Source organism: Mesocricetus auratus, unplaced genomic scaffold, assembly GCF_017639785.1.
Source record: "Mesocricetus auratus isolate SY011 unplaced genomic scaffold, BCM_Maur_2.0 Super-Scaffold_100010, whole genome shotgun sequence".
In the NCBI taxonomy this organism is placed as follows: domain Eukaryota; kingdom Metazoa; phylum Chordata; class Mammalia; order Rodentia; family Cricetidae; genus Mesocricetus; species Mesocricetus auratus.
Window position 1 is genome coordinate 44,104,726 of NW_024429194.1, and position 15,913 is coordinate 44,120,638.

The 15,913-nt window shown below is 42.2% G+C and overlaps 1 protein-coding gene across 1 annotated transcript in view; it reads left to right on the forward strand.

Annotated features, from left to right (window-relative positions):
* Window positions 1–15,913, forward strand: part of Dytn (dystrotelin) — a 62,134-nt gene that overhangs the window by 16,834 nt on the left and 29,387 nt on the right. The window contains exons 6-9 of the mRNA XM_040752800.1: window positions 6,308–6,379; window positions 6,585–6,748; window positions 11,503–11,614; window positions 13,178–13,323. Coding sequence (XP_040608734.1) covers window positions 6,308–6,379; window positions 6,585–6,748; window positions 11,503–11,614; window positions 13,178–13,323 — 494 coding nt within the window. The remainder of the gene's footprint in view (window positions 1–6,307; window positions 6,380–6,584; window positions 6,749–11,502; window positions 11,615–13,177; window positions 13,324–15,913) is intronic.

The window sequence follows — 15,913 nt, forward strand, 5'->3', positions numbered from 1 at the left end:
GTAATAAACTCACCTAGAATATCGAGGCAGACTTGCTGTAGCTATTGCTCTGCTAAGAGGGGTCCTAAGCCCAGGATCATTGCAGCCAGCACAACTGCAAACTAAAATTAAAGCCTGTCTTTTAAGTTTGGCCTACCACTAGGAGTTAGCTATTCAGAGCCCAAGATTACTGTCTTCAGTCAGAAATACTACAGTCTGGAATTTGAGTCCATCTCTCTGGGGCTATGGGATCTGAAGGCTTGGTCCACAAGCACTGGCCTAGTGTCAGGTGCTATGAGACTGTCTACTGCTGAATTTTCCTGTGACCAATTCAGTCTTATTGACCAATGCAAATTGCTTGACTTATCTCCTCCTCTTACCCCATCCAAATGTTCTCTAGATACGGTTCTACCTTAGGTTAGTGGAGGGGTGATGCTGATTATATATAATTGTCTTTCTTGCCTTCTTCAATGTTTCCTGGGGATGTGGTGTGTGTGTACATGGGTGTGCCTGTTAGTGTAGCATACTGAGGACTAGGGAAGGCATCAAATGCCCTGTCCTATTGTTTTCTACCTTATTCCCTTGAGATAGGGTCTATCACAAAACCTATCCCAATTCTCCTACTGCAGTGTTCAGGACGGAGGCACAGATGAGGCAACAGCCAGCTTTTGACATGGGTGCTGGGATCTGAGCTCTGGTTCTCAGGCTTACACTGCACCCTACTCACTAAGCAATACCTCTGGCCGCTCCTTTCTTATTACTATATTGTACAGGATCTCTCCCCACTCCCTTTACTCTTGAGGAGACTTCTTTTTGCACAGATAGTTGTTCTAACAATCTTTTTTTCAGAAGGGACGATCTCTTTTATACACTCTTTCTCCACCCTTCCCCTTTATCCCAAGATGTTCATAGTTCTGAAGGAAAGTGATGACTTAAAGTTTTTAATGTTATCAGCATAACACTTTGTACAAGAATGGGTTTCACCATGACATATACATAATGTATTTCAGTCATAGTCACACACACAATTTCTCTCTTTTGTCCCCTTCCTCTTCCAAACCAGTTTCCTTTTATGTTCATGTCTTTCTCTATGTGTGATCCAATGAGTGTCATTAGTGTTGCTTACAGGCATATGGGTGAGAATTTGATTATAGGAGTTTGGTGGTCCTTACCAATGGCTATACCATTAAAGAAAATGTCTTTTCTTTCTCCACCATTCATTAACTGCATATACATTCTGAGAGGAATGGGCCCATGACAGGACACTGACAGGGCGTCTTGTACAAGTTTTTGTGTAGCCGACCATAGCTGCTCTGAGTTTGAGAGGGCAGCAGCCCTGCAGTGCCCAGAAATCAGCATTCCACACATCTCGCCCTGTTGCCTTCAGCTCTTGTATTTTTTGTGATGCTCCCTGAACCTTGAGGAGGAGGTAATAAAGATGTCCCATTTACGGCTGGGTACTCAACAGCCATTTATTTTCTGCACTTTGGCCAATTATGGGTCTCTGCAGTCACTGCTGACTATTGCAAAAAGAAGCTTGTCTGACCAGAGTTGACAGCAGATTTTAAATTTTTCCGTAAGGTTAAAATGTTGCTGGCAGTGACGGTTAGGGGGGATCTCGGGAGTGATAGAGGGCCATAGATGTTGTCACTCACAGAGACATGATTGAGCTATGAGACAAAGGAATTAGGAAATGGTTTTAATTGCAAAGCAATAGTGCACACAGCCACATCTTGCAGATAAACCCAATAAATTGAAAATAATTCATAAACTAAGGTGGATAAAAGGGACAGTTTATAGGATTAGTCTGGGTTTTCCCAGAGTAGGGTCTATTTTTATGCTCCTATATGGAGTGTTCAGATGTGTCATGACATCAGATACATGGTGGGAAATGTAGTTATGCAAGGGTAATGATATGGGAATGTCATAATAAGCAAAGGACAGCTAGCATGCATCTTGACTGGTCGCATTGATCCAAACTGGTTTCAAAAAGGTCCTGTTTTTGTTTTTATTTTTTCTTTTGTTACCATAATCTATAGTTCATAATGTTTACTGTTGAGAGAGAGAGAGAGAGAGAGAGAGAGAGAGAGAAGAGAGAGAGAGATTGTTAGAAGGAAACAGCTTTATTCAAAGTCATCTCTGAGGAACGCAGAGGAGATTCTTTGCCTCAAATCTATCTAGTGAGGTTTTAGCATGGTTTTATGGAAGGAAAAGGATGGTGTTGGTGCTCTGGGCAGGGTCTTCATGGTCCAAAGGTATGCCTTCTTCCCTCTTCTCTCCTGGGAACCACACAGTGGACAGGGTTTTCTTGCAGTCAGTGAAGGAGAAGCTCTAAAGACTTCTTTCAGCCAAAAAGATTAAGAAGGAAGAGCACACTGAGCTCATTTTGTGTCAGTTTGACACAACTAGACTCACTGGAGAGAAGAGACCCTTAATTGAGGAAATGTCTCCATCATGTGAGTGTGTCTGTATGGCATTTTCCTAATTAATGATTGATAGGACAGGGCCTAGCCCACTGTAGATGCAACCTGGGCAGGTGGACCTGTGTTCTGTACGAAAGCAGGCTGATCAAGCCATGGGAAACAATCCAGTAGGTGGCTTTCCTCCATGATTCCCCATTCTGCTTCTGTTAGAGTTCCTGCCCTGGCTTCCCTCAGCGATGGACTGTGATTAGGGACCTATAAGGTAAATAAACCTTTCCTCCCCAAGTTGCTTTTGAACATGGTGTTTATCACAGCAACAGAAAAGCAAACTAATCCAAAGAGCAGGGGCCAGTTTTCACGTTAACCTGGTTTAATGCAGCTCTGCACAGTTATCAGCTGCGAGCTCTGAACTCTATGCTGTACAGCCTGATTCAAGAATGCCAGGTTTAGCTATAAATACTTCAATGCTGTTCTGATGCTTCTGACAGCACATAGATCTACTGAAGATTTTCTGCTGTCTGAGGCATGTCTCGGGCAAACACCATTGGTGTTGTTCCTCCCCAACAACTACATCCTCAGAACTCAAGCAGGTAGAAAACCAGGAGAGGCATAGGCTGCTCACTCATGTATCCTACCAGACTGATAACAGTAGCCAATTTCAATATGGATATGATAAAAAGGATCTGACCAGAGTGACATTTCCCCTCTCCTCTAGAATTCCTTATGTTCGCTTCCTGAGTACTATTGATGGCTCTAAGTTAACACTAGTCTAAATGGACTTTTAAAATCCACTCATTTCAAACTCAATCAAGGTCAATGAGGGCTGAAATGTTGGCTACCACAACCTCTTCTTTCTCCACCAGTGAGCATCAGCAAGCTTCTGAGAAGGCTATGGGGAAAGAGATCTGTGATTTGCATAGCAAATTATCATCCCGTTGACTTCCATTATGGAATCAAAGATAGATTCCTTCCATAGAAATTTCCAGTCCTCACTATGTGATTCAAATCATCCCTTAGGAATGCTAATGATCATTTCAAGTGCCATTCTGTCCATGCCAGCATGCTATCTAATCACATTTAATTCTTCTCGATAGAACACCTGCAAGAAATTAGCCAAATAGGCAATTAATTCACAGAAACTTTATGTAGATATTTAAAGGAGAAATATCAGGTTAAATCCCACTACAGTGGGGAACTTTCCTTTTACTAGTATCAGAAGCACAAGAGCTGGTGATCCCAGGTCTTCTACCGGCATGTTTCACTTGTGAATTGTGAGACCTTTTTTCTTTAGGGGTAAGCACACCGGAGGAGGGAGAATGTTGAATCAGCAATCTCTTAATAAGTGGCCCAGCTAGTTCATCAGTATTCAAAAGTTTAGAGATGGGAAATGATTTGTTGGCTTGTTGTTGTTGTTGACTTAGTAACATAGGGAGTAATTACTTATTTTCTATTGGTAACAGGGTTATTATCAATTTAAAGCGCAAACCATCTTGTTACTAGTATGGAAATGTTTGTTGACTTCTATCTGGCTAATTGTCAGCAAAGAGGCTCTAAGTGCCACTTTCCTGATTAGGAGGATGTTTATTTGAGTTGATGGACCCAGCATGGGGTCGTTGCAATTACAGACAGTATGTCTAAAGCCTGTACTGGGTGAGGCATCAGATGTGAAACTGGGGCTCCTGTCCAAACGTGAATAAGTGAAGGTGACTGGTCCACACATCTGTGCATACAGAAACCAGAATCAAATCCATCACCGTCTTGGAAGTCACAAGAGTCCCTTAGGTACCCCACCCCACCTCCAGAAGTAAATGTGGTTGAATGATAGAATGCAGGGATAATTGAGCCATTGGAAAAAATAAATAAAGTCTAATAAGCTTTGTCCCCTTAATGAAGAGGGGGGACTTCCAGAGTGAGACCCAAATCATGCAACAACTTGCTTTTTTTATCTTGAGCAAACTGTCATCATCTCTCAGTGATCCCTTGATCTATTTAGTTTTAAAAACATTTAACAAAAATTATATGTACGAAAGATGTTAAGTGTGGTGTGGTGTGTACATGCCTATAGTTCCAGCTACTCTAGAGGTGAGGTGGTAGAATTACTTGAACTCAGGAGTTTGAGACCAACCTTGCAAAATCCTATTTCAAAAGAATAAATAGAGGAGTAAAAAAGAGAAGGAGGGAGGGATGTTACATCATAGTTTGTCACAGGTAACATGGGTGTACACTATGTCAGGATTGCCACAGTCAAGTAACTTGCACATCTGTTATGCCCACAATCACCATTGGTGAGTGAGTATAGATAAGGATACCCAAAACCTGATCTCATATCAAATGTCAAGTGAGCAAGATGACGTCACTGTGTTGAGTGATAGATCCAAAAATATCTAATCATCATAAATTGTAAGTTTATACTCTTTGAGCAACATCTCCTTGATTTCCCCACTCTATCTCTAACTCCAAGAACCCACATTCTACTCTCTGTTTCTATAAATTCATCTCATTTAGATTCCCCATGTTAGAGAGATATGCAATATTTCTGTATATGGCTGATTTCAATTTTACTTAGCACATATTTTCCAGGTTCATCCATGCTACAGCAAATGACAGGATTCCCAATTTTTAAATGCTGGATAGCATTAATTAATGTCAACAAACACCTAGTTTGGTCTTATATCTTGGCTGTCCTGAATAAGGCTTCAGTGAATATGTGTATATCTCTTCTTGACATAGTGACTTCACTTCTTGTCAGTCCCTCCTTTCAATAATGATGATGCCACCTCACTTCAAAGACTAGAGTTATGGTTTGCATATGAAATGTCCCCCAAAAAACTCTTGAATTGAAAGCTGGTAGATCCAATCACTGAGAAGTGACTGGATCACGAAGACTCTGATATAACTGTTGGCTTACATAGATTTTGAACGGATTGTTTGGTAGAAACTTTCATATTTAGGGCCTAGTTAAAGGAACTAGTTCATCAGAGATCTCTTCCCATGGGCCTCTTGTCCCTATGCTCCTTGGTCACCGTGAGGTCTGCCCTGACACAGCCTCTGTCTTGATTCTCTACCTTACCACAGCCCAGAAGCCATGGACTTAAACCAGAAGCCAACCCTAATCTCTCCTCTTTGACATTCTCTATGCCACATATTTTGACATAGAGGCAAAACAAGTATTGGAATTGGCATGTATTCAAACGAGACGATGTGAAAATACTTGACAAGATATTTCCTAAAGCCACTGTGAACTTGAAAGCAGTGTCACTGTGACCTCCATCAGGAAACAGATAAAAGAAAGATTAAAATGATCTGCCTGGGATCCTAAGAAGTCAGACAGCAGTCATCGTCCCTTTGCTGCCTCAGTGGCTTCCTTCTGTGGTCTTCCTCCAGGCTTTTTATTCATCGTTCCAACTCAAGCATGACACAAAACCTGAAGCTTTCTGTTTTGATTGAACTGGTTTGTCTTCTCTCAGATGTCCAATATTTGTTGCTTGTGTTGTTGTAATTTAAGAAAAGCAGTGTGCTCGAGACAAAGATACCATGCAACACGGTTCAAGCAGAGTGTTTTTTATTAGGGAAAGGGATCATGAAAAGGAGAAAGGGGAGTAAGGAGCTCAGCTTCCAGAACGGGAGCAGCAGGAGAGAGGAGAGCAGGGGAGGGGGAAGAGGGAGAGGGAGAGCAGAACAGAGAGGAGAGAAACAGAGAGGAGGATGGGAGGTGGGCAGGGCCCTTTTAAAAGGAAACATTGTGACAATGCACAGGTAGTGCTCTTAGTGACTGCAGCTTAGGGCATATCCTGTCAGAACCCCAAGGACAGGCCAGTACAGATGTCTGAATACTAACACGCATGACCTCCATTATTCAGGCACACTAAGTCCATTCAACAGCTAACATGAGGTTGCCTTTGCAGATACCGACTGTCGTGGGAGAGAGCTGCACTTTGTGTCCTGTGGAAAGTGCTGTCCACAGCTGCTTCCAAGGGGTGAGTAACATAAAAACGTCCCTGGGAACTGGTGCAGATGTTTGAAGAGTTTGTTTAAATTAGACTTCATGCAGGTTCCAGGACAACTGAGTTTGGAGGTAGCCTTTCCTCCAGCTTTCTGATTGCCTTAGCGGAACAGACAGAACCAGAGGGAAAGAAAATGTGTCTGCCTGAAAGTGTATCTCAGCCTACTCTTCTTTCCCAGGTGTTGAGCTCTGGAATCAAGGAGGAGAAATTCTTGTCTTGGGTACAGTCTGAGCCTCTGATTCTTCTATGGCTCCCGACCTGCTACCGACTGTCTGCCTCAGAAATGCTCACTCACCCTGTGAGGTGCAGCATATGCCGAACCTTCCCAATCATAGGACTGAGGTACAGTCAATATCATATTCCCCAATTGGTCATTTGGCAGACAGGCTCAATGGTGGGACTACATTGATAACTCCAGACTTTCTATGCATCTGGAACTCATTACCCTTTAGCTTAATAATTCTCTGTTTGAGATACCCTGGTTGAAAATTAATTTATTTCCTGTAATCAATGAAATATTAAATTCTTCCACTGACTCACATCCTGAAGTAGCCATGGTTTTGTACATCTAAGGCAATCTCGACCCCTTTGGGGAGTCAAACAACCCTTTTATAAGGGCCACATAGCAGATATCCTGCATATCAGAGATTTACATTACAATTCACAGAAGTAGCAAAATTACAGTTATGAAGTAGCATCAAAATAATTTTAGGTTGGGCATCACAACAACATGAGGAACTGTATTAAGAGGTTGCAGCATTAGGAAGGTTGAGAACCCTGCTGTAAGGTATAAAACAGTTGTCTTCTGTTCCAAATAAACATTTTAAATAATTTGGAGCTACCCACAAAAATAGTTTGTTAAGCCACCAGACAATGGTGGTACAGCCTTTGATCCCCACACATGGGAGACAAAGGCAGATGGATATCTGTGAGTTCGAGGACAACCTGGTTTACAGAGCTAGTTCTAGGACATCCAAGGCTACACAGAGAAATCCTGTCTTGAAAAACAAAAAAAAAAAGGAAGGAAGGAAGGAAGGAAAAGAGGAAGAAAGAAAGATTGATTGGGATGTAGGTTTTCCCATACATTAAATAAGAAAGTAAAATTAGCGATACTGTTAAGAGTTTTGAAGAGAGAGAAATGAGAAGTCTAAGCAGGCATGGGCAAGCCATGAGTCATGACTTATGGACGAGGTGAAACTCTAAGATGTTCAGTAGCTAACAACACGGAACAGGGGCTGGAAGGGGAGGAGGTTGGAGCCCTTAGGGCTAGGACTTCACACTTTGTCCCACTTCCTTTCCTGTAGTTCCTGATCCTCACTAGTATAGACATTAAGTACATTTCCACAGGCAGAAAACAGGTCTACTGGACCTGCTAACAATCTGGAAATCAAGTTTAAATTTCGCTGAGAAACTGAATTGAGTTTCCAGGAGATTTGGAAAGTGCAACAAAATTTGAGTCATAAAACCTCTTTGCAGGTAACAACTTGAAACAATAAACCATGCCAATGGAAAACAAGCAAGCAGGACCAAGGAACGTTCATATTATAGTAATGAAAATCTTTTTTTATGATGTACAGTTAAGGAATGTGAGTTTATCACAATGTGTATATATAATAATTTAACCAATATTTCACAGAAAGGCATTCTTCATATAACCTCCTTGTGTCTAAGCCAGAAACAGAATGACTTTGAAAGTACAACTTTTACATTGAAATAAGTTTTTTATTTCCTCAAAATCATCGCTTTATAGCATTAAGTATCAAAGATTTTAAGTGACTTGATCAGGCCACCCAAGAAACAACAGTGTGTTGCATAGAGCATGTCAGACTTCTGTATAACATGCTGTTCTCTGTTGAGTTAAACTTCTTTTTTTTCCGAAGTAACATATATTTTTACTTAAATTTTGAAGTCAAGGCATTTTCAAAATATATAGATTGGGTTAATCCAGGAGAATTTATACTCAAATGTCTTTTAGGAGCTATTGCTCCTTCCTCAGGAGTCAAACAATTCAAAGACAACACAATAACATACAGTATCCAGACGCTCCGTGTACTCTCCTTCTTTATGTCACTTTTTTATTACTCTCTTTTTTAGTTTTGGCTTTTTGAAACATGGTTTCTCTGTGTATCTTTGCTCTCCCAGAACTCCCTCTGTAGACCAGGCTGGCCTTGAAATCAGAGATCCGCCTGCCTCTGCCTCCAAGTACTGGGCATGAACCACCATACCCAGCTACTCTATTTCTATTTTTTATTTTAATTTAAATTAGAAACAACGTTGCTTCACATGTCAATTACAGGTCCCTCTCCCTTTCCCTCCCCTCCTCCCACACCCTCCCACCAGCCCCTCCAATATCCCCTCATTTCCCCAGGGAGGGTGAGGCCCACTATGGGGGTGTCCATAATCTGTCATTTCATCCAGAGCAGGCCTAGACCCTCCCCTGAGAGTCCAGGGTGAGAGTGCATCTCTCATTGTTAGATGGGTGCCCAAAGTCCATTTGCATATCCAGGATAAATACTAATCTACTGCCCAAGGCTCAATAGATTCCCTAGGCCTCCTCACTGACACCCACATTCAGGGGGTCTTGATCAGTCCCATGCTAGATTCCCAGGTATCAGTCTGGGATTCAAGAGCTAACCCTTGTCAGGTCAGCTGTTTCTGGGGGTTAAATCAGTCCAGTCTTAACCCCTTTGCTCATTAGTCCTCCCTCTCTGTCACTGGATTCCTTGAGTTCAGCTCAGTGTTTAGCTGTGGGAGTCTGTCTCTTCTTCCATCAGCCATTGAATTAAGGTTCTGTTTCCCAGACTCTGTGGCCATGGGATTGTAGGCACGAGTTAAACTTCTTAGAAAGAGGTGAACTATCTTTCCTCCCAGACAACTAAGGCAAAGCAAACTAAGGAAATATGCTCTGGGGATGTCTCCGGCTTCCTTTAGTGATGTCTCTTAAAACTTGTGTGGATATATTACAGCCTCAGTCTTAAACTTGTGGGTTTGGCTCTCAAAGCTCAAGCAACTGCTTTGGTTCCCAGAAGACTGATAGTCTAGCCAGAGAGCAGAAGTAGCCACAGAGCTCAGAAGACACAGGAAGAGTGCAAGGCTCAACCTCCTATGGGAAGAAAAGGGGCTGGGTGATGGCTCCGTTTGTAAATGTTTACAGTGCACGTATGAAGACCCGAGTTCTATTCCTCAGAATCAATGGAAGAAACAGGACTAGAAACAGAGACAGGAGGATTCTTAGAGCTTGGTGACCAGACAGTCTAGAGGAAAGAGTCAGAGTCAGACTCAGTGAGAGACCTTTTCTCAAAAAGATGGAGGAGCCACTGAGGAAGACATCCCATAGCAGCCTCTAGCCTCCATGTACACAGTACACATCGGGGGAGAAGGCATAGAGAGTAGAAATTGTCCTTACCACTGAGGAAGACATCCCACAGCAGCCTCTAGTCTCCATGTACACAGTGCACGCGTGTGCACAGGGGGAGGAGAAGGCATAAAGAGTAGAAATTGTCCTTACTCCAAGAATTAAGTCATAGGTGGGTTATCGTTTATGTTCTATCAAATAAATAAATCCCGTAAGACTGAGATGAGATTGTGAAAAAACTCTTGTGTTCTCTATTTGGTAAAATTATTAACAAGCCAGGTGTAGTATCCACTCAGCAGCCTTTCTTGAGAATCTAAAGGTGGCCTCAGAACACAGAGGAATACACTTAAGGGTAGTTAGCATATTGTTCAAACGAGTCGACTGTAGCTGTCTAGAAGGATGGACAAAACTGCCAGCATGGGTAGCTCATCCAGTAATCCTCATTAGAGACAAGGCTTTTCCATCTTGCACACTGTATTAAGAAGGTGGGTGCCAGCTGGGCGTTGGTGGCGTACGCCTTTAATCCCAGCACTTGGGAGGCAGAGGCAGGCGGATCTCTGTGAGTTTGAGGCCAGCCTGGTCTACAAGAGCTAGTTCCAGGACAGCCTCCAAAGCCACAGAGAAACCCTGTCTCGGAAAAAAAAAGAAGGTGGGTGCTTCCCCGCTTAGATGCATTGATTAATTTTCAAAACTATGCACAAATTTTGCAAGGCAAAGAAGGTGGTGTTTATTAGTTCCATTGTCCTTCTGTAAAAAACTGGGCTGTTAATTTAGCTTCATTAAGTTCACGTTCACTGACTACCTACTATGGGCCAAACAGCAAGAGCTTGCCTTTCCAGTACAATGGCTGTCACTAATACAGCCAGGAATGATGACGTTATTATTAACCAGGGGCTGTCCCTTCAGCACCACAGTATTCCTAGGTGTCAGGAGAGATCTCTCCCTAACTGCATGCCTCTGCATTTTTCTCTTCTTCTGAACACAAGGAGCTTTAAGATCCAGAAATTAAGAAAAAAATTCTACGGTGTTAACGTGTCAGGAAACAGGTGAATTGCTCAAGACGCTCCCAGCTGCTAAGAAACCTACTCCATCTTTTCTTCCATATGTACAGTCTTGTAAGAAAAAGCCTGGCCTTGTTTTGAAATCCTGTATCTATGATTTAATTTTTTCCCAGCACCAGGAATTCAGGTTCAAGATTATCACACCTTGTAATTTTTTAAGAGAATCCATAACTCAACTCTATGAAAAATGCCACACTTTTTTTTTTTAATTGGAAGATACACTCTAAAGATTTGAGTGCTTCATGAAGGGCTGCAAGTTAGCTCTCTAGAACATAATTTATTGGGTAAAGATGAATGAATATAGTGTCCTATAAAAGCTCCATCAAGGGTCGATGAGATGGCTCTACTACTTAAGGTCTCCATAACTTTAGGTCTGTAAGCATGACCGCTTGAGTTTATTCTCCATAACTGGTGTGGAAGGAGAGAATCAATTTCCAAAAGTTCTCATCTGACCTCCACACATTTGCCATGCCCCCCCCCCACAATTAAGATATGGTTCTGGTTTCTTTGAACAAGTAAGCACATGGGTTATGTGATAACTGTCAGCTTTGAGAGGCAAGTTGCAACCACCATAAGGCCAGACACCACCTGTATGTGTGAGGGTGCTCATCACTTGAATTTCTTCTGTTTGCTCTCCTACCAGAGATGACATAAGCTGTACTTCCATCTCTTTTTGGCAGATACCGCTGTCTGAAGTGTCTCAACTTTGACATCTGCCAGCTGTGTTTCTTATCTGGTCTCCACAGGAAATCCCACCAGAAGTCACACACCGTGATGAAGGACTGTGTCCAGGTAACATCTAAGGCAGCATGACAAAAATCTTCACTACCCCAGTCCTTAGAAGGCATATTATGAAGAAACCCTTTCCTTCCACCAGTTAACAGTTAGAACTGGAAAATGTGGGCTCAACCTTCAACATTTCTCTGTATGACTGAGCTCTCCTATGATGGAAGGGTAGAGTATGCTGTAGGAAAAATGTCATAATGACTTTCATTGTTTTTTATGATTGACACATGCTAAGAGTTTAAAAATAAATGGGCTTTGTTTACATGGCAGGTTTTTATAAATGCTTTTGGAAACAAAAAAAAGGCTTAATAGGCTATAGTCAGATCATCGATCTCATACTATGCACTAGTAAACACCTGCCAAAGTTAGAGGGGACAGTTATTGAAAACTAAATGGATGAGAACAAAGGGGTGTTGATTTGGTATAAGAAGAAAAACATTATCTAGGTTTTCACTGAAAAAGCAAAACTTTGTAACTTGGGATTCTTTTAAAGAAATGTATTAGTAATCAACAAGCTAATTTAGTTCTAAGGAGAAACAAAATAGAAAGCAAAAGTTATTCCTAGGGGTGGGTGGTAGTTAGGGCGACCGAGAGTGGAAAATTGTTGTCTTATTAACTACCAATTTCAGATGAATCTATAAAATGGAGCACCTCAAATACCACTGTAGTGAAGGCTGCAGATGGATTGCTTTCACCAAGGACAGACTTCCAGTTCTCTCTTCAACATCAAGGTCCCTCCAGGAAAGGCAAGCACCTGAATTTTGCCAAATACCTTGCTAAACTGCAGCAACTGAGTGCTGGTTCATTGCCTGTGGTTTACCTCTCCAGCCCGGAAGCTTGTGACTTGGTGGTGTTACAGTGACACCGTGTGGTCATCTTGTTAATACACTTTAATTTCCAAGAGCTAGACACCTTCAAATTGAACATCTTTGTTTATTTTCTCTGAAGTTCCTTGGGTGGGCCAGATGGATGGGTTTCAGGTGACTCACTACCTACTGCAATTGTATACAGTAGTAAAACTTGGAGGGATGTTCCTGGAAATGAATCCACAATGCGTCACCTTGTTCTTAAAGGAACCCACATCCACAAATGTGAACGACCATAAATTCAGTGCACGGTGGTTCCTTCCTACAGTTTTAGAATTGCCAGTCTCTTTAAGAAGCATTTGGGGGCATCAACCTTGAGACTTGTTCTATGTGTGGCTTTATACATAAATGGTATGAAGAAACTCTAGAAGCAAGGGAGATTATTTTTCCAATGCTTCAAAAACAGAAGAAATGGCGTCACATCCATCATGGGCCAACAGTAAGGAATGAAGGCCGTGTTTAAATTGATCTGATGTCTCTAAGCTTTTTATGGACTTGATTTGATGACATTTTTCACTTGTGTGCGGGCGTGCATATAACCAACATGTGGAAGCCAGAGGACAGTTTGTGGGCATTGGTTCTCCCTTTCCACCATATGGGTCCTGAGCATCAAACTTGGTCAGGCTCAGAAGCAAGTGCCCGTCCCCACTGACCCATCTTGTCTGCCCATTGGAGCCTCTTTTAAAGTTGTTCTTGTCCACAGATGTCAGCAAAGGAGAACACAAAACTCCTCTTCAGGAACCTCAGAAGCAGCCTGCCCCAGAAAGGCAGCAGGACAGGAGCCATGGGGAGACAGCGGCTGCTGGGCCAGCTCGCTCCAAGAGACACAGCTAGCCATGCGCAGGCCAGGTGTGTGGCCTGGATGCTGGGTCTGCAGCCAGCACAGATTACAGCTGCAGGTTTTCTCTCTCTTAAGTTTTTTTATAAGCGTATATTTATTAATCATACAGAATAACGGATTTTGGTAGCATCCTCATACATTTATATGTTTTGACCACATTCACCCATTACCTTCCCTTGTTCCCTCCCTCTCCTGCTGGCCCCTTCCTCTTCCAGAGTCTGTCTTCTGCCTTCGTGTCTTCCTCCTTTCACATCGGCATTTCTTTTCTTCTTTCTCTTCACAGCCCCCCAGGAACTTTTAACTGAACATACATCTTCAGGGAGGTATGGGACCTCAAGAGCCCCTCTTCCCCCGGGATAAGATGCTGCTGGGGGCGATCTTGAGTAGGTCCTGAACAGGTATCACGGGGATGAGAGTGCAAAAGAGCAGGCTGTCAAGCCCGGAAGACAGTGTTCCACACGCTTCATCCCTTTCTTTTGCTTTTCCTTCCATTCTGCTTCCCGGAGCCTTGGAGACGGAGATACAGAGGACCCATTTAGCTCTGAGAACTCAAAAGTTGCTTTTTCTAGGTGCTTGGAGCATTCACGAGACCCTGCATGGGCTGGGAAGAAGCTAGAGATTCAAGTGTGTTTCACCTCTGTAAACAGCCTTTAGGTTTATGGAGAACTAAAAGGCAACAGCGCCATCCAGTGGCCATCGAGTTAGTTGCTCTTGCTACTAAAAGACAACGGGAAGCTTATAGGATTCCGTTTGAATAACACTATTCCCACTTCAAAATGGGTGAAAACTAGGCTTGGCTGTAAATGAAATTTCTCATTCTTATATTCACCTGCACCAAATAGTAAAAGTGTCCCCTGCCATTATCTTCCAAATAATCATTTCATTTTGTTCTCTTTTGTTGTCTTGTTTTGCTTTTTGAGACCCTATCTTGACAGGCATCCCATGCTGGCCCAGGCTAGCCTCTTAACTAACCACCTTTTACCTATTGAAAGCTGAAATTACAGTGTATACCACCACTCATGATGTAAACTATAATGAGAAAGAGAGGAAGACAGAGAGAGAGAGAGAGAGAGAGAGAGAGAGAGAGAGAGAGAGACTCATATGTGTGTGTGCATGTTCACGTGTGTGCAGATGCTTGTGTGTTTTGCGGTGCATGCACATATGTCAATGTAGGGGTCAGAAGAAAGAAAAGCTCAAAGCATTATTCTCCAGACACTGCCTACCATTTTTCTTTCTTTAAAAAATTGTATTTACTTATTTGTATGTGTATGGGTGTTTTGTTTACATATATGTCTGTGCACTATGTTCATGCCTAGTGCCCATGCAGTCTAGAAGAGGAATTGGGTCCCCTGAAACTAGAGTTAGTGATGTTTGTGAGCTGCCAGATGGGTGCTGAGAATTGAACCCTCGTCCTCTGCTCTCATTGCTTAAGGAACCCTGCTCTTAACCCAGGTCTCCAGTTCCTTGCCCTCTCCCATTTGAAACAGCATCTCTCACTGGCCTGAGATTTGCCAAGTAAAGCTCTGGCTGACCAGGCAGCCCCCAGATCAGTCTCTTTCTCAGTGCTTGGATTACAGGTGCATGTCACCATGGTGAGCTATTTAGATGAGGGTTCTGGAATCAAACAAAGATGCTCATGTGTATAAGGAAAGTGCTTGGCATACTGAGCCTTTCTCCAACCCTACAAACCAGCATTTTAATAGTTTACTCTCATCCTTCTTGAGAATATTGCAATTCATAAGCAATTGTGAGCATGTTAGGAATGAGGTGGTGAGGTCATTGGAACTGAAGCAGAGGCAGAGAAGCCTTGTCCTCAGCCAGCAGCAGGCGTACCCTTTACTTCTCCATGACTTACTCTCTTCCCTTCATCACAGGGTTGGCCTGTCCTTCGTGGGCTCATCACAACATTTGTGGGGATATGATAAACATAGAGAATTGCCAGGACTGTGCATTTAAATCCCTTGTATTATATCCAGTCTTCTCTGGGTATAATAAATATGGTTAATCCCCAAGATAGCATTGTGTAATTTTCAACTTGGTCTGGGTACTGATGAGTTGAGAAACTCTGACTGGTGACCAGCCTGAAAGAAATGAATGTGAATGTTATAATTTCACAAATGTGATCATAGGCAGAGTCATATTTCTATTTATTAAGTTGGCAAACTAGGAATGCTCATCTTCTCAGGTAATAGTTACTGCCAAGTGGCAATAATGGATTTATTTAATTATTCAGCAAGCAATCTGCATGGTAAGAAGCCTCTTCCTTTTGCTGTAGATGTACTTTACACATGACTGTCCACAACAGCAAGAAAAACACTTTTATTTATAAGGACATAATTGGAAGTAAGGTGTCAGACATCACCACCATTATTAAAATTTTTTGAGACATTCTTGCAAATGTAATAGAAAATAAAATTAAAAAACTGTAAAAGAGAAGATGAAATCACCTGCATCAGCAGCTTACTTACTCTCCAAAGAAACCCTGGGGAACTTAACAGAAAACACTAGAATTAAGATTTTGAGTAATGGTGGAACATAAAATAAATTAGCATAAATTGATAGCTCTTCACTCATCTAGCAATAACCCACTAGAAATTC